The 23,597-nt window shown below is 38.0% G+C and overlaps 1 protein-coding gene across 2 annotated transcripts in view; it reads left to right on the plus strand.

Annotated features, from left to right (window-relative positions):
* Positions 1 to 23,597, plus strand: part of PTPRZ1 (protein tyrosine phosphatase receptor type Z1) — a 168,534-nt gene that overhangs the window by 68,169 nt on the left and 76,768 nt on the right. For both annotated transcript variants that reach the window (XM_058529032.1, XM_058529033.1), the window contains exon 3: positions 21,470 to 21,649. In XM_058529032.1, coding sequence (XP_058385015.1) covers positions 21,470 to 21,649 — 180 coding nt within the window. The remainder of the gene's footprint in view (positions 1 to 21,469; positions 21,650 to 23,597) is intronic.

Here is a 23,597-nt window from a genome sequence, read left to right on the forward strand (position 1 = left end):
CACATACAAATTATATTTTTCATCACTGGGCTGCATTTTTCTTGGAATTTAGACTCTAACCCTGGGGGATATTTTCAGAAATTTTAATAGTTGTCCATAGAATTTGAGGAAAAAAGCATCTGTCAGATCTCATTATTCTAGCAGAGAACTTGCTTGGAAATCTTACAGTGGATGATAGAGCTTGAACTTGTTGGATAATCACTTCATTCAATGCATCTTAATTGAGCACTGCTTATCTGGAAGCAGAAAATGAAAAAGACTAAGTGCAAACATCTACAGGTAAAGGAAATGACTCATGGTGACTTGTTAAACTATGCTGCATAAGGGTGCATCCTGTTCATGAATGTTGAGTACAGTCATTTTGGTCTATTATCCTCTGGAGATATTCCAAAATTATAGGGATTAAATTTACACAAAATTTCTCAGGCCAAGTCTTGTCTTATTTTAAGTAAATAATATTTTTTTAATAAATTTTCAAAATTGAATGTTTTGAAAAAAATTTTTTTTATTTTCTTCGACTCAATTTTGCCCTTTGGTTTGGGAAGATTCACAATATATCTCCAGGTTATATGAAAAGTCCCCATTAAGCCATGCATAGTAATGACTCGCTCAATGTTGGGAACTCCTGATAAACTACTGAACACAACCCAGTTCTCACTAATATCTGCAACCAGCCATAACTACTTCTCCTTTGCATTCTGGACCTCCCTTCATCCACACCCTGGAGGCAGTGTGCCAAGCATAACATCTCAATCCATGTCCGGTGCGGGAGAAGAAATTATCTCTTGTTAGCCATGGGAATATCCCTCATAGCTTAAAGACAGCCTCTTCTCCAGAACCCTGGGAAGAATGTTAGGCTTAGTGACAGGATCATGTTCTCACAAGTTTATAAGAAGCAGCTTGTCGTTTTGGTCAAATTCTTATCATTAAGCATAGTCAAGTACCTTCAGGGTAGAATTCAGTAGGCACCATACCCTGATTGTGACTTCTCCTTCACTCATTCAAAGTTCTGCACGCCACCCACCATGTGTGTACTATTAGATGTCGGTCAGGACTCTGGGTTGTTAGTGACAGAGAAGCCTCAGGAACACTCATACTCTGATCTAATTATGAGCGGGCAATAGTTGTTGAGTGTCCTGAATTTGAAACGAGGAAATCAAATTTGAATCAAAGAAATTAGCAAAGGACTTACTGATTACATACAAATACCCAAGGAATTGTTCAGCTGTATAGAGCCATTGTTCAACAATGTAGGGGACCTTTACATTCCTCCCCACCCCCATTTTCCTACATGTAGTGGTGGCCCCAGATATAGTATTTCTAACAGGAATACTTCTGGATTTTAAGGCCTATACCTGAAACGACATGATGAAGGGGAAGATAAGTCTGAGAGGGAATTTAAACCCTCCCTCAAGAGAGCCTGTGGAGTGTACCAGCTGTTTATCTCCTACACTAATCCTAAAATCAGTTGCCGTGGCTCTTAATCCATTTCTTGGAAAAAAGACTACACATAACAGGGTAGAGAAAAGGTTTCATAGAGCCTTCTTTAGAAATGGTGCTGTCCCCAAGATTTAAAGGTATTCCCTTGGTGGAGCAGGGATATGGGAAAACAGCTACACTCTGAAAGACCATTTGGACTTGCTAGGTCTCAACCTAGTGGAATAAACTGGGGACTAACCTGGAGTAGTGGTCCATAGGACTCAGGCTTTTTAAGACAGAAAAGTCCCAAAATTCTAGTAGATAACTCGACATTTCTCATACAGAACCCTAGGACCTCTGAGAGATGGGAGAACCAGGTCTATGTTTACATCCCAGGCCAACTTTGGGGATGTGGGGCCATGAAACACTAAGGGGCCTAGAGGGGCAGATAACATTATTCTTGAAGGGTTCTGATACCTTCAGCCTGCAGTCTCAACCCTCAACATCAGCACAGCGAGGCCCATCTTGCATTATTTCACTTACCACTTACCAGCTCTCTGAATATATACTGGCTTTGTCCCTCCTGGGACAGTAGGGTTGGGGGGATGGTAACTGAAAGGGGGTGGTATGAGTTCTACTCCCTTAAGAGTTTGTTGCCAACCTGCCAAGAACAAATGATTCCCTCACTTTGATTGTGAAGAACCCAGTCTAACCTGCTTAAACCTCATTCTGTTTTTTAGATGTCCATCATTGCTAACCCTAGTCTCCATGCATGTCTGCTTCAGTCCCTATAATTTATATGCACACAGATCAGTTTCTTTCTAACTTCTCACCTGCCTGTGTCTTACTAACTTTGTTACTTACTGATTCCCGGCCCCCTCCCTGCCCCTTTTTATCAGCTGGTGGAATTCAGAGTAAAATGATCCTTTTATTTTTTCCCTACAAATGTGATAGTCTGGTTGCCTTGGTTAACTTATTCTTAAAGAGTGTTGGATTTTACAAGGTAACATAATTAATGATTGATATTTTTCTGTACAATTTTCCTTGTAAAAAGAAGAGATAAAATTTAAATAAAATTATTTTTAAACAATGGAGACATCTATTTTTAAACATATTTAGAGTTACTTAACAAAATTGCCTTGCCAAGGGCATAATTTCATTTAATTAAAAATCTTGTATTACCTTTGAATCTCAGCAGAATTACGTCACAACACTCGTTAAATACGACTTAACATAATTTTTTATATGTTATATTGACATTGGCACAGCTCTAATATTTCTAAAAAGCACTGATGACTGCACTAACAAAGCTGATGATGTAAGATTTTCATTTAAGTAACATTGCTGAAGAATACTGGATTGTAATTATATAATTATATTTTATCCATGGTTGATAAATTATATTTGTTTTCTTTGATTTCATAGTTTCTTATTTTTATATAACAAAATTATTAAAATAGAAGAAAGATCATTTTGAAAAATAAGCAAGTTATAATTAACTAGTGAAAGCAAAGTGCAGCTTTCGGTGCCATCTAAAATTTCAAACTTGTCATCTTTCTCTATTCCCTAAGAGACCATGAAGCTCGTGCACTTCGACTCAAAGCGAGTCCCTGAAACTGCTCCTTGGGCACCATTCCTCCCTAGTACCCTCCCCCAGTCCTCAGCCATTCCGGATACAGCTCCAACTAGTGCCCTGAGTGCTGTCTTTTTTGTCTCAACAGGACCTGCCCTTTCAGGCAGCCCCCCATTCTCAGGAATTTGTGAGATGTCTGGTCTTCCATTTCTCAGACTTTCATCTGAGTCTAATGCATAGCTAACTGTGTCCTTGACAACTTCATCTCTCAGTACTTGTTCTCAAATTATTGTTTTACTGATCTGATGAAGTCCACTCTGATACAGTAATAGAAACTAATGAGTTCATGGGAGCCCTCGTGGGGAAGATGTTTACCTATCAGACTACTTTTATAGGTAGAATCCTTAAAAGAATAGTTTCATGAGACTTTTAGGCACTGTGTCAGTTTGTGAGGAAGATAATTTTGGTTAGCAAGCCTTTTTGTGCCCTTTAAATCATACGAGATAAAAGAATAGTTTCATTTTTATCAGAAAAGATTGGACAGCTTCCTTGTTATTTCATGCTTAAGCAGATTTCTAGAAGGCATAAGTCAAAGAAGTTATTACTACATTATAGTTTCTCTAAAATTTGTCACTATTTTTATGTGATGAGATTTCTATAGTGAGATTAAAAATATACGTGTACAAAGATGTTAATTGAAGTTTCTTAAATCAACCTTAATGTCCAAGAATAGGAGAGCAGATACTCTGCGTGTGTGTGTGTGTGTGTGTGTGTGCGCGCGCCTGTATAAAATAAGTTACAGTATATCCATGCTGCGGAATACCATGCAGGCATTTAAAAAGGTATAGCAGAATTACATATGCTGACATTGAGTGATCGCTAAGACATTATTGTTTAGAGACAAAAAGCAAGTCATATCAACATATGTAATATGATCCCATTTATTTAGAAAAATAGGAAGTAAAAAGACTATGGGTATATACACATATATACAAATGCAATGCATAGACAAAGGACTGAGCTCTTCCTCTCTTCTTCCTCTTGCTTTCATTCCCCTTCCTTTTCCTTTCTTCCTGAACATTTCAGTCTTAAAGCCATGCGGAGAGGCCGAGCAAAATAAATGTTTGTGCCAATGGAATGAAGCAATAGTGGCCCAGAGCCAGGTGCCAAAGTCCAGCCGTGGTAAGGAGGGCACCCACAAAGGAGGGCTGACCAGGGCAGAGTGTCAGATGTTAAGTGAGGTGAAGAGGGCATCCATGGGGTGATGGCCTGATGCAGGGAATCAGAGCCCTAGTGATACAGGGAGAACATTCACGTAGAAGAGCCGCCTGGTGTGGGGTGTTGGAACCCATGCAGGGTGAGGAGGATGTCATCTGGGGTGGTGGCTGTTCATTATGGGGTGTTTGTCCACATGAAGTAAGGAGGATGTCCACACTGAGAGTGGATTGCAGTAGAATGTGAGAGCAAGGTCATTGGGTAGGAGGGATGCCCTGCGTGGGGTGTCAGAATCTGAGAGTGGAGATGAAGGTGTTTCCACAGAGGCACCATCCTCTCAAATGGTCAAAGAAAAAAAAGTCTTTGTTATGTACTTGAACCTCTTCAGTAAGTTTAAAATTGCTTCCAAAGAAAAGGTTATACACCAACAAGTTAGTAAGACTTACCTTTTAAAAAAGGAGTAGAAGGTGAGGAAGGGTAAAATGGAGCCTTTTAATATTTACTCTATAGTCATATGTGTTGCTCTTTCACACTGAGAGTACAAGCAAATTTTAGTTGTTTAATAGAAGAGAAAGGGGTATGTAATATCTCAGAGCCCATAATCTGTCTACTAAATTTCTTTACACTGGTTTCAACTATTGAATTACCTTCTAGTTTTAATTGAAAAAGAAAAATAATTCAATTGGTAATTCTACGTTGAGTTTAATGATTTTTCTATAGAAATAATTTGGATTAGAAAACAATACAAGGGCCTCAAAAACATAATTTGATGTGAACTTCTATTTATTCAAGTCTGCCAGGGATTCTAACTAAAATAAATGAAAGCAGGATGTTGCCATGAGATTTTGTTTTGTAACTTTTTAGCATTCTGTTACTTAGCCTTTATTAAAAGAATTTTGTTTGTTAGGCCAAATTCAGACTAAATTAAATAGATCTACCATGGTAACATTATCATTCTGGGTTCTAAATAAGTGTTTCCTTTTAATACACATACTGAAATTTCCTTATATGAGAAACTGATGAGAAACTGGGGCACATGAAATGGAGTTTCACGCTCCATTGAACTGAATTCTCTAGTTGCATAGAAATGTTTGGAGAGTTTTAGTGGATTTATTCATTTTAGTGACTATGTTTCCCCTTACGTCTGTGAAATGCATATTGCTCTACATTTTAGTTATCCTGAAAATATGAATTCATTTATCTTCCTGCTTCAGAGAGCACTCATGAGAACTAAGACAAATGATAAATGCTAATAAATACAATAACAATAATAATTGTAGGTGATGATCATCAATTTATTCATTCAATACTAATGTCTATGGATATAACAGTTGACAGAACAGATAAGGTACCTGCTCTGATTAAGCTTACATTTTATTAGGGAGAGAAAGACTGGAAAACAAATAAGCAAACAAGATAATTGCAAAGTGTGATAAGTATTGTGGAAAGAATAAACATAGTGATATGATAGAAAATAGCTTAGCAGAAGTGAGGAGGGCCTTTCCAAGAGGGGGACATTTCACCTGAGATGTGAAGAAAGAGAAGGAACCAGCCAATGAGGAGTAGGGGGGTGAATGTTTCAGGCAGGGTCATGGTGAGTGCAAAGGCACTGAGACAAAGAGAGAGTTGTGTGCTTGAGTTAAAGAGAGGGTGGAGTGTGGTAAAATGGAGAGAGTACGTAACCACTTATTTTATGCCAAGTGCTGTGCTAACGGTTTCCCCTATATTAGCTCATTTAAGTCTCACGGTAATCCTGTGAGGTTCACCCTAATATGATCCATATTTTTAGGTGGTAATACTGAGGAACAGAGAGGTAAAGAGACTTATCCGTGATTAGTCAGCTGATAAGTGGTAGGGACAAGATTTTCATCCAGGAAATCTGACTTCAGAATCCATGCTTTCAACATTATACCATGCTATTTCCCAAAGAAAACACTATGCACATGTAAATTACTGTTGTTCTTATTTATCATGATAAAGTTTAAGTTATCCTGTATAGCTTAGAAAACTCATCTATAGTTCCATAGTTCATTCCTTAAAGAATGTTGTGCCCTGCTCTAGATGCCAAGCTTTCAAAGAACCTAGACAAATTGGAGAGCATTTGGAAGAAGTCTCCCTGGCTGGTTGGTGAAGAGTCCTGACGTATGTAAAGCAGGTCTGACTCTAACATGAGAAAGATAAAGCTCAGGAGCCTACAGCGTCGGTATTCATATATTTACAGGGCCATCACGTGGAAAAATAACTGAAGATTTGGTTTTAGCCCCCAAGTAGATGCAGTTTGGGGAGAAATTACTTTTGGAGAACAACTTAGTTTGACAGAGGAAATGACTTTCTAACACTGAAAAATCCAAAGTTGGAATAAGTTATGCTGGGGGAGATAAAGACACCCCAACATCAGAGATATTTAAGCCTAGGCAGAAAAATCTATTATTAAGAGTATGGTATAAAGGATTCAAACAATGATTGGATAATTGAACAAGGGTGGTTTTTCCCATTCCTGAGATTCTATGGTGGAAAAGCTATGATTAGAAGCCAGCAGAGTCAGACTTGGCAGAGCGTGGTATAGAACTCGATACCAGATATAGGTGAAAAAGCAAAGATCCCAGACAGGAGGGTTACAATTAAATATTAAAACCTGATTGTCTTCTCCAGTTATCAAGGGAACTGGTGATCTGGCTTAGGCGGGAAAGCAGGAGTAATCCTGTCTTATTGAACGTATATTCAACTTTCTACACTCAACGTCATCTCCTTTTTAAAACCAATGCTGACACCCCAGGGAATTGATCATATATACATGTCTTTATTAGATTACCTTTAACTCTCATTGCATTGATGTGTTTATCCATATGTCTTCTCCTCCTAGACCCTAGACTCACTGAAGGAAAATTCATATTTGTGTTTTCAGATCTAAAAGTATTACTAAAAATAATAAAGGAACTAAGACAATAAGGAGCCGACCACTACAGGTCCAGAGAATAGGATCAGAAAGTCAAAGTTGGATTTAGAAACCTAACATATTTGTGAGGAGCATTCACTTTTCAATTACCAGTCAACGTCCCAGACATGTGCTCCTTGAACATGGTATCAGAAGACTAATTCATAAAATATATTTTTGATTTAGAAGATTATAAGATCCAAGCAATTCAATACAAGACGTGATGAGTTATGATGGAATTAGATCTTAGATGTGGAAGATTTCCTCCATTTGGTATTCTAGAGTTATATCAAATGAAATCGCAGTGAATTAGTTGAAAATAAATGTTGTATGCTAAGCCAGTTTGTTGATTTTTATAGAGATATGGTCTAGGGCCAACTTCTTGAAACTCCCCAAATTTTAGTTAGATTTCTTAAACAGAGGATAGCAGTGGCTTCTTGGAGTTGAGATAGTTATAACCTCATTGCTACCTACCAATGCAGAAAAATTACTGTATTTGCAATACTTTTTGGTATTACTCATATAAGATTTAAATGTTTTGTTCTGGGACAGTGAAAAAGAGTGACTTATTTGAAGAATTTTCCTAATTTGACTGTCTTGAACACCTTTTAGAAATGTGGTATTTATTTTTTGGTAATGGCATGTGTGAAGACATGGATATTGCGTTAACTAATCCAGAGCAAACAGAAGAATTTGCTCTTCTGCAAGTGCATTGTTGACTTTTACCTTGTTCTTAATTTTGGCCATTCCCCAGTCTCAATTAGTTACAAATATGTAAAACAGATGTCAGCTGGGGCCTCCCAGCCTTTCAAAGATCTAAGTTATGTTGTCTCAAAAGCCAGCCTGCCTCTTCATCCCTCAGGTTCTGCTGCCTGTGAAAGTCCCAAGCCCTCCATAGGATTTCTGTAATTCTCAAGGGGCTTCTCTTCTCTGTGTCTGCTTTACTTCCTTTGCCCCAACTCCATGCAGTCATGCAAGGGCAGGGAACCTGCTCTTCCAAAAAGAGAATCCACTTAAGTCTATTGTTACTGAAAAGACTGTTATGGAATCTTTCACTAGGCTGGACACAGAGTAGACACAAGTTAAGGCACATTTGAATCCATGCAAAATATATCTTATTTTGCATAATAGATAAAGCCTTGAATAATCGATTTATTAAAAATCATTTATCTTTATTTGGGATTGATAGTCCCTTGGCAGTGACTCGTAACATTTTAGTTTAAAACCTCTCTCTCCTTTAGCCTTTTTATGTATGTACTTAAAGTAGGGGCACTTGCTAGTTTAATGGACTGTTGCAATAAATCTCTCTGCAATGTAAATGGATTACCAACTTGTTTTATCTGATTTATAAGTTGTCATGTACTGGAATTACTTATATTCAAAAACTCATATTTAAACATCATCACTAAGAAATAAATTAGAAAAAAAATGAAAGAGTCTGTTTTCAGACTTCTGTGCTCTATTTACAGGAGTTTCCTGACTGAGACTAATTAAAAAATAAGTGGAGATTCAGAAAACAGAAAGGCTAGAGACACAGCAATAGCTATGTGGTTCTCACAAGCTGGTTAATGCCACATTAAAAAAAATTAATTATAATTCATGACTCAACTTTAAGATTTTAAAAACTAAGCAATAAATTTGCTATCTTTAAATAGAAGTTTGGTTTAATTATCACTTAAACACTTTTTATTTTCTCATTTCAGTCTTTTAATTTGGGTAATAATTTTTCATCATCTGTTTCTTTTATATTTTACAGGTTCTGTTAGCTCTCATTGAACTGTTTATTACAAATTGCTCATAAAAAGTTAATTTTAGGGGCCGGCCCGGTGGCGCAAGCGGTTAAGTGCGCGCGCTCCGCTGCGGCGGCCCGGGGTTCGCTGGTTCGGATCCCGGGCGCGCACCGACGCACTGCTTGGTAAGCCATGCTGTGGCGGCGTCCCATATAAAGTGGAGGAAGATAGGCACAGATGTTAGCCCAGGGCCGTCTTCCTCAGCAAAAAAAAAAAAAAAAAAAAGAGGAGGATTGGCAGATGTTAGCTCAGGGCTGATCTCCTCACAAAAAAAAAAAAAAAAAAGTTAATTTTAGTTGTCATTATTTCCCTTAAATAATATCCCTATGAGTGCCTGTCTATAGAACTTTCACTTGGTTTGGAAGGACCATGGTACAATAGCAAGCCTGAGAAAATGTAGATTTATGCAAAAGGAAAACAGGCCTTTAATTCTTTGGGGGATTTTTTTTTTTTTAAGTTCTAGCTCTTTCTACTCTTTCTATTATTATTTTAAGAAACATTTCTGGTTTTATTCTGTTATAAAGAGCAATCAAAATGATCACTGATGTCACATAATCTTTATTATTATTCAGCAATATATATGTTTAAGGAATCTACTGCCCTTACATTATTCTGTATGTTGCTACTGGTGAGAGCAGTATTTTATTGCCAATTTGCAAACAGAGTAAGGAGAAGACTGAATTTTCTCATGTACGGAATCATCAGGCTAAAATTTTTATATCATTTTAGTCCCCTGAAACCAGCCAACGCACTCTGAGAGGATCTGGGAACCAATGGTGCCACTCTAGCTGCACCCATGGCAGAAAATTGACCCAAAGAAGAGTTCACTTAGGCCACTTTCATGCTACTCCACTTGATTATCAGAGGTCTCTGAGGAGAGCTTAATGTAGACCATAGAAAACTATGGCTCTCTCTCCCCCGAAACTAATGCAGAGTGGCCATGGAGGATGACATCGGAGAGAATGACTTGGCAACCCGTTCCCTGAAGGAATAGAAACTGTTCCCTCTTGACTAGTGGCACTACCATCCTCAGTCACCCAAGCCAGAGTCTTTAAAGTGAGCATTTACTACCTCCCTCTTCCAGCCCTCACCACTAATCAACTCCCTGGTCCTGAATTTTTCCCTCTTTCTCAAATCTGTCTCTTCCTCTTTCTCTCCACTTATCTCTGCCCTAGTTGAGATCCTCACTATTCTTCACCTAAACTATTGCGAAAACTCCTTACCAATCTACTTGCCATCAGTTTTGTCCTCAACTCTGTAACCATAATTACCTCCATAAAACTTAAATATCACCATGCCACTTGCAACTTAAATCCTTTCAATAGCCTGAACCAGAAAAAGTTCAAACTCCTTGTCCTGACATTCAAAGCCTCAACATCTGCCTACCTCCACCCATTTCCTCTCCCCTCTCTGCCTTGCATTTTATGTATCAGCACGTAGAACTTCCTGCTGTTCTTTTCTAATAACCATTCTTTGTCTTTTCTGTGTTCATGCTGTTCTTTCTTCCTAGATACTTCAGCCCTGACTTCTTTCTCCGACTTTAATTTGATAATACTTGCCCATCATTTAAGACTTATCTCAGGCATCTTGGCATTCAGGAAGCCTTCTTTGTCTCTTGTCCCATCTGGATTGGATACACTCTTTTGTGTCCCTGAAATATTCCATGCATATCTCTGCTACTGTACTTATTAGATTGTATTAAAATTAACAGTTGATATGTCTTGGGTCCTCACTAGAACATTAGTTCTTTGGTGATGGATGCTATTTTATTCATCTGTAAATCTTTTGTACCAGACATATTCTGTCTCACACTAGGCATTCCATAAATATTTGATGAATGAGTGAACAAATGAACAAATAAAAGCTATATTTAATGGAATTAAGTTTTGATGGGATCTGGAGATAATACAAAACATAGTATTCCTAGCTGGAGCAATGGGTTTGTGATATTTACCCACAGATTTCTTCTTAGTCCTTGCGCGTGACCAGTAGCATGCATCTAGGAGATCTGATTTAAGAGAGAATTTTGTGATAAGTGTATGCAGAAAGGAGGAACTGATGGTTCTATATAGGAATTAAGCCAGAATCTTTGGTCTTATAGGCAGCATGCTCTTTAACCAAAACAATGAAATGATGCTGTAGGTAAATTTATCAGAAGTCCTATCACAAATAGAAAGATATCACGTTATATCTGTGTCTCAGACTTCAACTCTGAATCCTTGGTCCTCCTACCAAAGGTAGGAAACAGAGCCACAGTCACTGTCACCACCGTCACTGTTAATCTGTTGTGCTTCTACTTCCTTGCTATAAGAAGTTGGCTCATCAGTTATTGGAGAAGAGGAAAAGTTGATGACCACAGGGGAGTTTACAGTGACTCTAAGACGACCTTCAGAGCTATTCTACAAGAAGAGTTTTTAGTCCTCAAACCAAGGAGTAATTTCCGGGGCTGTGTTTTGGTTCCATATTTGCTGTCTCGTGGGAAATAGCCAGACTGTAGCAACAAAGGAAAGAAATCCCACTCTGTGTCTCTCTCGTCATTCCACAGATAGTTTGCCTGCCTCTCATTGAGGTCAGTTACTTAACAGCAAACGCTAAAGAAAAGTCCTGCAGTTAATCAGCATGCATTGCCTTCAGTCTCAGTCCTGAATATTAAACACAGTGGACTCATTTGGAGAGAATCGAGCAAATATAAAGGTCATACCATTAATCAGAAAGTTACCGAAACCCTGAGCCTTTTCTTCCTTTTAGAAGTGGTGGCTTGTCAGGGGGTGATAGAGCAACAGGAGCTCTTCCTGGTTCCTGGAGATTGTTAAATTTCAGCTGTGATTTTTCCAATTTTGATTAGTTAAATATTTGATAGCAGGCTATAGCAGAAACACTGCAGTGTTGGGCTTCATCACTATCACTCATCATTTTATAACTTAAAATGAAAGACGACAGAGGACGCTGTGGCTTTAACTGTTTGATAGCTTTTTTAAAAAATTACCTTTCTCTCTCATACCAGATTTGAGATGGGGGCAGAGCGAGGAGCTTCAACACCCTTTTGCCGAATCCTCCAGTTTTCTGACCTTTTATAGTTCCATCACATCCGCTCTACTGATCTCCACTATAGGACTGCAACGCCCTACCCTGTCTGCTTGTCCATCAGGACTACTGAACTTGCAAAAACAAAAAACAAACAAAAACACACACAGACACACTTTTGAGCGGTGCCTCTGCAAGGTCACGGTCTCCTACATCAGCAGAGTCCTCAGTGCTTTCCATCAGTCTGAAATGTCCACTATTTCATTCTCCACTCTTTTCCTCAAGCCCACTCTCCTACCTACCTCTCTCCCACAGTTAATGATCCTGCTTCCAGTTTTCCTGAGAAAATAGGGAAAGGAGTTAAGAAGATTCATACTATCTGCCAGCCCATTTACATGTATTATCTCCTTTAATATGCACAGTCTGAGACACAGAGATTATTATTCCTGTCACAGATAAGGTAACTGAAGCTCATTGCTCAGTAACTGAGGTGAGTGGTGCCTAGAAGTGGTGGTGCTGGGATGGGACTGAAGTCGGCTCAACTCCCAAACCTCTTTTCCTGCCATGTGATGTGACCTGCTCTGTGCCTGAAGCTCTGTGATATGAACCGTCAGATTTCTCATTCCCTCATCTCTAAATGTTTAGGTACAAATCCATATTTTCTTGATTTTTTTTGTTTCTTTTTCTCTCATATGCTAATAATCCTCCATCGATGCTCTATATCTTCTCCACTTGGGGACTTTGATCATGGCCCTCCCATAACTTCAAACTCCTTCTTGTAATAACTCTTTCCCCTCAATATGTATGCATGCTTAAATCTCTTTCTGTCTTAAAAAAAATCCATTCCTCATTCTCATATCTGTCTCTGGATGTTGCTCTATCACTCTTATTTCCTTCACAGCAAGCTTTTTAAAAGCACTTTCTTAACTCTACTTTGTCACCTCCAATTCACTCTTCTGCTACCGTAGTCTGAATTCCAGGTCCATCATTTAACTGAAATTGTTTTATTCTATGAATATGGGATTTGGAGTTAAGAAATAACCAGACCCAATAGTTACTCTTCAATCATGACCCTATGGGCTCTTTGCTCTGTATAATACCTACTTTGGGATAGTCCCTCATTGTTGAAATCATCCTTCTTTGACTTTCATGATACCCTTTTCTCCTAAATTTGCAATTTTATTTCAAGTCATTCATTCTTAATTTATTTTTGTGCTTTCTCCTCCCCTATGTTCCCTAAATGTTAGTGCTCTCCAATGTCTTATCATTGATCCTCTTCTCACTTATTGACTTTAATTGAAATATTTCATCCACATCCATAGTTTTACATTACCACCTCTATGCTGATGTTCCCCAATCTCTCTCTCTAGTCCAGACATCTTAATGGCTCCCAGACCCAAATTCTTGATTGCCTAATGAAATTCCTTGGGAATCTTAAAGACTGTTGTCCAAAATCACATTCAAAGTCTTTCTTTCCATCCATTCCCCCCACGAACATGACTGGTACCATGATACACCCAGGTATGCCCAGTCAGGATCTTGGGAGTCATTCTTTGCCCTTCTTCCTTGCTCACTTCCAAATACGAATCCTTTAAAACGTTCCTAAATCTTTTAAAACCACATGCTACTTTTAGTCTTCAATTCTATTGCATTAGTTTGTACCCCCATAATTTCTTGCCTTAACTAAAATCTTCTTTACTTCTCTATAGGATTTATTTCATTCTCTGATTAAAGCAGTGGTTAATTATGACCCATTATGAGTATCATCCTTTTTGCTCTGCTTATTGATTTCATTTACACCCACCACAGATTTTGATTGTGTAATAACATTTTACTATGTCAGTGTCCTTAGATCTTTTTCATCTAGTGTTATTTTTTTCCTGTGGTCTGCAAAAAACTTGTTTATTGCATTGTAGAGCAGTATTTTTTTTATCATTTTTTAAAGGTTTTTTGTTTGCTTTGTGTTTTTCCAACTTGAAAAAGTCCTAAAATTTCAAATAGGAACTTTGAAATAAGTTTCTGATCTGTCTCTCTCTCTATTTATACTGATTTTCATTAATAATTTTATTAACTATCATAATGCTTAAGGAACATTTGTGCTCGCACTTTCCTAAATAAATTGATAACTACCTTCCCTGACCTCTATAACCCCTTGTCAGTTGGATATATCAGCCAGGCTTGCAAAGGTTTCCTACTGTCCTAACATGAGCATCCCACTAAGACAGATAATAAAGGAAAACGCAGTCTTGACTAAACAGCTTCTCATCTGAAATTGTTTGCGTTTGATCTGCTTTCTGTGCAGTTTTCATAGCAGCCATTATCTACATTTGCCAACTGCTTTGCTCTTTCTAGCTCCAAAAACCTTTGTCTGGCCCAAAACACAAACAGACACACTGATTTGTGCGTGGAAACAATCCTCATTCTTGTTTTCAACATGACAAGTTATCTCAGGCATCCTTCTTTTTCTGTTTCAGCCAGTGTATGTGATGACATTTACTGGTGTGACATAAAATCACTTAATGATGGTTATTCAGTAACTTGAGGTTTTACTTTATCTTTGAGGAAGTCCCTTTGTTGAGCAGCTGACTGCTTTATCTGAAAAATGTCTACTTAAATATATCATCTTTCCATTTTGCTGGAGTTCTAAATTCCATGTTACATTTTCATTGAAAATAACACTGATTTATTTCATTTTTATATTTGAATAAACTGAAATTTGAATTCAAGTCATTCACTGTGATAGCTTTATACTATTTCAGTGACTTTTTAATTTTGGCTTTTGATATATTTGTTGCCACATATGAAGCAAGCCCACAGTAATTTATAAAGCTGTGATTTATAGTGTATGGAATCTTGAATAGAGTTTATTCGAGTCAATTAGTAATAGATGCTACAAGCATTGCTACAGTCTACACTTCAGTATTACATTTATACTTTCCTTTTATTAATATTGTTATATGTAGATATGTAGAGTTGCAAACATTTTCTTACATCAAAACCTGGACTGGAAAAGAAATTCGTTAAGCTTAAAAGGAGTACATTTTTCTTAACAATATCTTGGTCTTTAAAGAACTAGTTCTAAGTCTACTGTTATTCAAATCCTGTTAGATATCAGCAATTTAAGGTAACCTTGAAAAGAAGTCAATCTTGAGATTTTTATCATATTTCTATGAATTTTCAGAAATTCATCTCTGAATGCCTTACACACTATTATAATTACCTTATCAATCTTTTTGATATTGGAAAGTAAGATTCAACAGGAATAATGCAAAAAAGAGAGAGGAAGAATGATTTTTTTCTTTGACTTTCCTTTCATTTTCATCATTTTCTCAATTTTTTCTCCAAATATTAAAAACCTGTGTTGTTTTTTTTTTTTTTTTCACTCAGTCTCTCTTTGTTTTAAACTTTAGTTTTCTTCAGTTGATATTTTTATGTTGGGGACTGGTGGAGTACTATTTCTCTACACAGGATGTCTTTTTAAATGTGTTTCTATTTAGAACACTAATTGGTCAAGACGTATAGTACATGGACATTGAGGGGTAGTTGACTGTAGATGTCTTAGTGAAGCATTTCTTCATTCACTAAATGTTTATTTTACCCTTAAGAAAGGTGCTGACAGACATATTTTGTTCAAATAAGTACAAAGTGTCTTAGCGGTTCAGGTTGCTATAACAAAATACTGTAGACTGTGGCTTGTAAAGAAAAGACATTTATTTCTCGCAGCTCTGGAGGCTAAGTCCAAGATCCAGGCGCCAGCAGATTTGGTGTCTAGTGAGGGCCGTTTTCTGGGCCACTATTTTTCGCCGTGTCCTCATGTGGGGGAAGGGATGAGGGAGCTCTCTGGAGTCTCTTTCGTTGGGGCACTAATTCCATTCATGTAGGCTCTGCCCTACATGACCTAATCACCTCTCAAAGGCCCCACCTCCAAATGCCTGCACATTGGGGATTAGGTTGCAACATATGAATGTTGGAGAGACAAAAACAGTCAGTCCCTTGCACAGGGATTCTGTAAAAATCAAATGAAGACGAATAGAAGATGCCTATGAAAATGTCCACTAATTGTGCAGCCCCTTCCTTCCTGCCTCTCCTGCATTCCTGCCAGCTGAATCTCTCTGATAAGGCAGCCGTGAGCTCCTTACTCTTCCAAAGCCTCAGTGCCCGGCACTGGCCTACCCAGCTACATTTGATCACAGTCTGCCTTTCCATCTCCCTGTGTAGAATCCCTCGGCATCCACTCTTTACTCATTGGACCAAGCTGGACTGCTCACTTCTCTCTGAGCATTGCCTGCACTTTTCTGCCACGTTGAGTTTGCTCAGATTCATCACTCAACCAGACGTGCTCTTGGTTCCGTCTCGGCCTGTCAGATTCTACCCATCGGTCAAGGCCTGCCTGTGTGCTTGCTTTTGATATCCATCTTTACTCCCCTTCATCCCATCGACTCCTTTAGGCATTTGTCTACTTTTTATTTAACATGGCCCCAACCTTCTGGAATGCAAGAATAAACAAGCAAGCAAACAAACTTGAGCTCATGCATTTCTCCTACAGAGCCTAGAATTGCTTTCCATTCTGTTTGGAATAGAGAGCTCACAGTATATAAATATTGGATGTTGTACAGTCATTTGCTGCACAAAGACTATTTCACAAGCATTTAATTTGTTTCTACTATATGCCAGACTCAGAGTTTGGCAATAGGATATGGATAAAATAGATAGACAAAATGCGGTCTGTTAAGTGCTCCAATAGAAGTAAGCACAGGAAATTTATAGGAATGGTACTAATTCAGGTGAGTCAATAAATGGAGGAAAGAATAGACGAATATATAAATGAATAATTTATTTTAGCTCTCTAGAGCTGACAGTTAGTACTCTGCAGTCCTCCTCATGAGTAAATCACCTTGGTAATCTTCTGCTGCAACTACGTGGAGTGTCCTAATTTCTTCCTTCGCAACAGTCGCTAGCAACACTCCGGTGGATACAGTATAGATCTAATGAGTTCTGTGCACCTGCCTCCTCCGGTACATCATCCTAGCTTTACTACGTGGACTGAGGTCTCCAATTGCAACATTAAAAACATTAATTTGGGAATTTTAAAAGTAATGTGTAAGCATAAGTTTCATCTAATGTTTCATTATTAAGACAGGTAAAGTATATTTAATGCTTCTTTGATCTCTGTTTCATCTTTGTGCACAATTTTAGCACTTCATTAGTTTACTTCCTCCAGTTTTCTACTTATGAATGAAACATCATCTTTTCAGAGTCTTTTGCAAAAAGAACCTCAAGTTCTTATTTTTTATGGACTTTTCTGTTTTGCAGCCTTTTCACTCAAAAAAGTCCTTTTACCTCTTCTGGCTCTTTTTTCTTCTAATCGCAAAAATTAAGGAGGCTTCCTGAGCCTGTATGTACTGGGCACCATGATCTAGTGGGTGTTGTAAACTGGGTCTACACTCAGTGTACTCATTTGATGCACTTCTTATACAATCCAGTTACTCAGGATCATTGTACTATGAAATGACAGACAACATAGAGTTTGGACATCCGGTCTTTCTCGATATCCTTCAGCAGAAGTTTAGTAGGGACTACTCAAGAAAATTGTCATATAACAGTCAGATGTGCCCTGCAGTTGAGTTTAGAAATGTTTCTTTAATTGGTCAGTTTTCTTTCTTTTGTTTTTTTCCTAATTCCATTTTATGTTAGATCCCTGTTAGCTCAAACTCATGAAACAACAGACGTCATTTTTCATTTGTCTGGTTCAGTCATTTGACAAATATTTATTGAACACCCACTGTGTGCCAGGTATTTTAATAGATACTGGGGTGTAGAAACAATAACTAAATAAACATAATTAATATCTTAGAAGAAGAAAAATAAAGTAAGGAGAAGGGATTGAGAATGACCGAGGGAGGGAAGTGTATTTTATACAGGATGCTCAGAGACAGCCTCTCCAGTGAGATGCATTGGAGCAGAGACCTCATTGAGATGAGAGATGAGAGATGAGAGAGCGAGGCTTGCAGACATCTGGGTGGAGCATTCCAGAAAGAGATGACAGCAAGTGCCAAGCCCTGAGGCCAGGAAAGAAGCCAATATGGCTAGAGTAGAGTGATCACCGAGACAGATAGGAAATGAGATCAGAGAGGATGTGAGTGGTGACATCATGTAGCATCAGTCAGCCATGGTAAGGAGTTTATATTTTATTCTGAGTGGGATGAAAAGGTATTGAAGGGACCTGAGCCAAGAAGTGACACACCATCTGATACGTATTTTAAAAGATTATTTAAGCTATTGATTGTGTTAGTTTTCCTATGCTGCATAACAAATTACTACAAATTTAGTGGCTTAAAACAACACATATTTAGGGCCTGGCCCCGTGGCTTAGCGGTTAAGTGTGCGCACTCCGCTACTGGCGGCCCGTGTTCGGATCCCGGGCGCGCACCGATGCACCACTTCTCTGGCCATGCTGAGGCCTCATCCCACATACAGCAACTAGAAGGATGTGCAACTATGACATACAGCTATCTACTGGGCCTTTGGGGGGGAAAAAAAGAGGAGGATTGGCAGTAGGTGTTAGCTCAGAGCTGGTCTTCCTCACACACACACAAAAAAACATGTATTTTATTTATTATTTCACAGCTTCCATGGGTCAAAAGTCAGAGAGGAGGGACTACTTAGCTAGGAATGTTCTCTGCTCAGGGTCTCATAAATCTAAAATCCAGGTGCCAGCTGGGCTGTGTTCTCATTTGAACCCTGGGGTCCTGTTCCAAGCTTATGTAGGTTGTTGGCAGGGTCACTTCCTTGTGGTTGCAAGATTGAGGTTCAGGTCCCAGTTTGTTGTTTGTTTGTTTGTTTTTTACCATCCTAACCATTTTTTCTACTGTGCTAAAAAACTCATAACATAAAATTTGCCATCTTAACCACTTTTAAGTGTACAGTTCAGTAGTGTTACGTATACTCACGTTGTTGTGAAACAGATCTCCAGAACTTTTTCGTTTTGCCAATCTGAAACTCTATACTCATTAAACAGCTCCCTTTTTCACTTCTCCCTGCATCTCCTGGCAACCACCATTCTACTTTCTCTCACTATGAATTTGACTACTTGAGCTACCTCATGTAAGTGGAGTCATATAGAATTTTCTTTTTGTGACTGGCTTATTGTTTGTTTGGTTTTGCTGTGTGTCAGCCTGGGGGTGCTTTCAGATCCTAGAGGCCATTCTCAGTTCCTACCATGTGCCCTTCTCACAACCTGGTAGCTTCTTCAAAGCCAGCAGGAGAATCTCTTAACTTTGAATCTCTCTCTCCCTGCAATTTGCCAAGATGGAGCCTTCTATAACATAACATAATCACAGCAGGGACTCCCCATCACCTTTGCCATATAAGGTAACCTAATCAAGGGAATGACTATCCCATCATATTCACAGGTCCTGCCCACCCTCAAATAGAGGGGATAATACAGGGTGTGTACACCAAGGCATGGGAATAGTGGGAGCCATCTTAGAAGTCTGCCTACCATGTAAGTGGAGAACAGAATTATGGAAGGAGCAAGAAAAGAAGCTAGAGACCAGTTAGAAGGCACTGGAGATGTCTAAGCCATTGCTTCTCAAAATTTAATGTATATATGAATCTCCTGGGGATTGTGTTAAAGTATAGATTCTGACTTAGTAAGGCTACGGTGGAGGTCTGACTCCTAACAATCTTCTAGGCAGTGGCGATGCTGCTTGTGGACTAGCAAGATCCAGGCTGGCGAGGACAATGGCTTGAACTAGGGTAGTAGTGGTGGAGATGAGAAATGGTCTGATTAAGGATACATTTTGAAGGTAGACCCAAAAGGCCTTGCTGCAGAGGAAACAGAGGCATTAGGATGACTTCTAGGTTTAGGGGATAGCAAAGATTGTAGGAGGAACTAGTTGCAGGGCAGAAATCAAGTGTTCAGTTGTGGATATGCTAACTTAGAATCCAAGTAGAGATGATCACTAAATGCTATGAAAAATAACAGGTTATAAATCATATGCAGTGTTACTAGAGACTTAAAGTTTTATGTTTCTGTACACCACAACTATGAGACTCTTCCTAAGTGTGCTTGGAATTTATTGTACTGTTTTAAAAAACTTAAGCAATAAAAAAGGGCCTTATTGATTCATGCTGCCATTTCTCTCTCTGCTTCTCTCTCTTGCATTGACATTAATAAAACAAGCAGTGGTTCCTTGTCCCTATGCAAATGTTTTTTACAGTGAAATTAACATATTATTACTCAAATCATTAAAGCTGTTCGTAGAAGCAAAAATGTGCATCACGGTTCATATTTAAAGCCTATTGTACTCAAGCACTCTCTCCAGGAATAGAGCTAGATTTTAAAATAAAATGTTTTCAGCACCTATTGATTCTGGTAGATGCCTCACTAGGAGAAAAACTACCTAATTTTCCCTGGCTATATAGGCAGTTTCATGATGTGGCTATTATTTATTTCCTGGGCTAAATAATGCAGTTAGCTTTGTCCCATTATGAAAGCTTGCATGGAAGTCAATCCTCACTGATTCCCTTATTACAAAAAGAAGATGGCATAGACTGGGGTTGTACGGAGGGCATGTTTACTTATAATTTCTCTAAAAATCAATCATGTAAAATCTTGGCTTCCCCATACTTGTTTTCTGAAGGAAAATCATTTGAAAGGATATAAGCTGAAAATTGTGGTGCCACCCTGCTCTTTCATGGGATGGCTGCAGAAATGCTAGAGTTTAACCAGAGAAAAGTTTGACTTGGACTTGCAAAAGTTCATATATTAAATAGAATATACCTGTTCTTGGCGCTGCTTTGGTGCTAGCTGAGTTAGTGTCCAGTGAAATAAGGTTATGAGAGATGGTTCATGGTTTCAGGTAGGGGTGACATAAAGGCAGCACGGGGTAGTTTTGGTTTAGAGGACTGTTCATTCTGTGGAACAGGTGAAAATTCACTTCACTGTAAGCAAAAATCTTTATAGAAAGCCTTGCTTTATTTTTCTTATTGTTAAACAATAAAACTCGGTAGGTTTTATGACCAGAAAAAAAAGAGGATGGAGGGGAGGGAGGAGACATTTCAAGGATAGCCTGGTGATTATGTTTTTATAAATAAGACCCTGAGCACATAGAAATTAAACCAAGTCATTCAATGGCAGAGGTGACAGGGTCTGAAGGGGCCTACCCTAATGGAGAGTGCTAAGGAAGTCAGAACTTAACACCTATCATCTGGATGACTTCCATTCTGGAACTCTGAGCTAGGTCTGACTAGCTGATCTGACAATTAGGCTTTCTGTTGATTTGGAAAAGTGTGATGGCTAAACAAAACCATTGTTGAACCCTATACTTGATGTGGTTCTTCTATAGGCCTCTTTTTATTGTGTATCATATTAAAACCTAGAATCTAAATCTAGCCATAATTTTTTTACAAATTAGTTCAAAGATTTCCCAATTTTTCCTACTATTGTATTTATTTTTATAAAATGTGTTAACTACTTGAAACTAACTTCTTCCCTTTTCCTTTCCCTAGGAGCACTGAATCAAAAAAATTGGGGAAAGAAATATCCAACATGTAATAGCCCCAAACAGTCCCCTATCAATATTGATGAAGATCTTACACAAGTGAATGTGAATCTTAAGAAACTTAAATTTCAGGGTTGGGATAAAACATCTTTGGAAAACACATTCATTCATAACACTGGGAAAACAGGTAAAATGTTTGCATTTGTTTGTGACTTTAGTATGTTTCTTGACCCAGAGGATATTTAGATTAGTTTCATCTCGTTTTCCTTTGAATAATGTGCTATGAACTGGATAGAAAGTATAGGTAAAAGAAACCAAATAGAACATAGAAAGTTGGAAGTTTAGACAACATTTTGAAAATGTGTACAAAAAATAAAATGACCAAAGTCATCATGTCATGTGCTCCAGTAATATAACAATACTGATGCCTCCACTAGAAGATGTGGTAAAGATAATGTAATATATAGCTAATGTAATTTAATAACTCCATCACTGGTTAGTCACTTAATCAGGATTTCCTTTTCTTGAGCATTATAGTTTGATCTTGTCCGCTCAGCCTCATGCTATATTCAATATTTGGATATGAAAAAAGCAATTGAGTATAATTGAATTTTAAGAAAAGAAATTACTAGCCCTTCTATATAGAAAGTTTAAAATTATGTACCATCCTTAGGAAGTACTCTCTAAATGCTTTTCTTTTTGAGACTATCTTTTTTTAAAAAACATGCAAAATATAATACTACAAAAAAAAATTCCGGTAACCAATAGATGGACAAAATAGTTTTCAAAAAGTGAATACCTGGGGCCGGCCCCGGGGCTTAGTGGTTAAGTGCGTGCGCTCCGATGCAGGCGGCCCGGGTTCGGATCCTGGGCGTGAACAGACGCACTGCTTCTCCAGCCATGCTGAGGCCGCGTCCCACATACAGCAGTTAGAAGAATGCACAACTATGACATACAACTATCTACTGGGGCTTTGGGGGAAAAATAAATACAATTAAAAAAAAAAGTGAATACGTTTCCTTTTCTCATATTTTAAGTGAAATTGTATGTAATCAGGAAGTTAGATAAAAAATGAGTATACTCATGAGAAATAAAAAATATTCAAAATTATAATAGTAGCTACTTTAGGGTGGTTATATCATTAGTAATTTTTTTTCTCTATTTTTCATATTTTGGTGATATAATTACTTGAATGTAGTAATTTAGTTTTAAATCCTGTTAGGGTAGGAATTTTTCTACATCAGTTCCTAATACATAATATTTACTCAATAAGTATTTTTTGAATGAATATTTAGGATTATTACATGTTATAATATATTAATTAAATACATGAAAGTATTTTGCCCCAAATCTTGACATTTTCTTTACCAGTTTTGAAGGATGTTACAAAGCAGTAAGGCATGTAATCTCTGCTTTATTTTCCTTAGTGGAGGGTGGTCAAGCACTTGATCTTTAGAGCCACACTTTTGGGGTTCAATACTGGCTCTTTAAAGTATAGTGTGGAACTTTGAGCAAGTTATTTAATCTCTCTGTGACTCAATTTCCTTATCTGTAAAATAGAGATTATAACGATGTCTCGTTCCTAGGATTGTGTGAGGATCAAATATTTAAAAGAGGTAAAGTACTTAGGGTAACACATGGAACATTGTAAGTGATAAATAAACCATTATTGTTATTGTGTTTGTCATTATTATTATTATTATTGTTATGATTATTAGTGGAAGTTTTTATCTCTAGCTGGCTGGTCAATATGTTGGATTCGGTCCCTAATGCCAACAGTGGTTTCTGCCTAATGGAACCAAGACTATTTAAATCTGATTGAGAAACATTAAAGTCTTGCATTAGCCTCTCAAGAGAATCATTAATCTCCAGATGACTCATAAAATACAGTCAGATAATATCTGCTGCGGAACTCCAATAGGAGAGTTTAAGATTTTGAGGGTTACTACTCAGGGTTCAAACATGAGATGGCTAAAACCCCTTCAAGAGGAGTGGGTTTCCCACCTTCCTTGCCACAGCCTAGGACAGAGGTTCTGGAGCTTGATGAAGCCTGGGGTGATGCTTGGAGTGATAAGGAGGTGGGACAAAAACAGCAGCCGGAAAAGGAGTAGAAATGGGCTGAAAGTGAGAAGGTG

Source organism: Diceros bicornis, chromosome 3, assembly GCF_020826845.1.
Source record: "Diceros bicornis minor isolate mBicDic1 chromosome 3, mDicBic1.mat.cur, whole genome shotgun sequence".
In the NCBI taxonomy this organism is placed as follows: domain Eukaryota; kingdom Metazoa; phylum Chordata; class Mammalia; order Perissodactyla; family Rhinocerotidae; genus Diceros; species Diceros bicornis.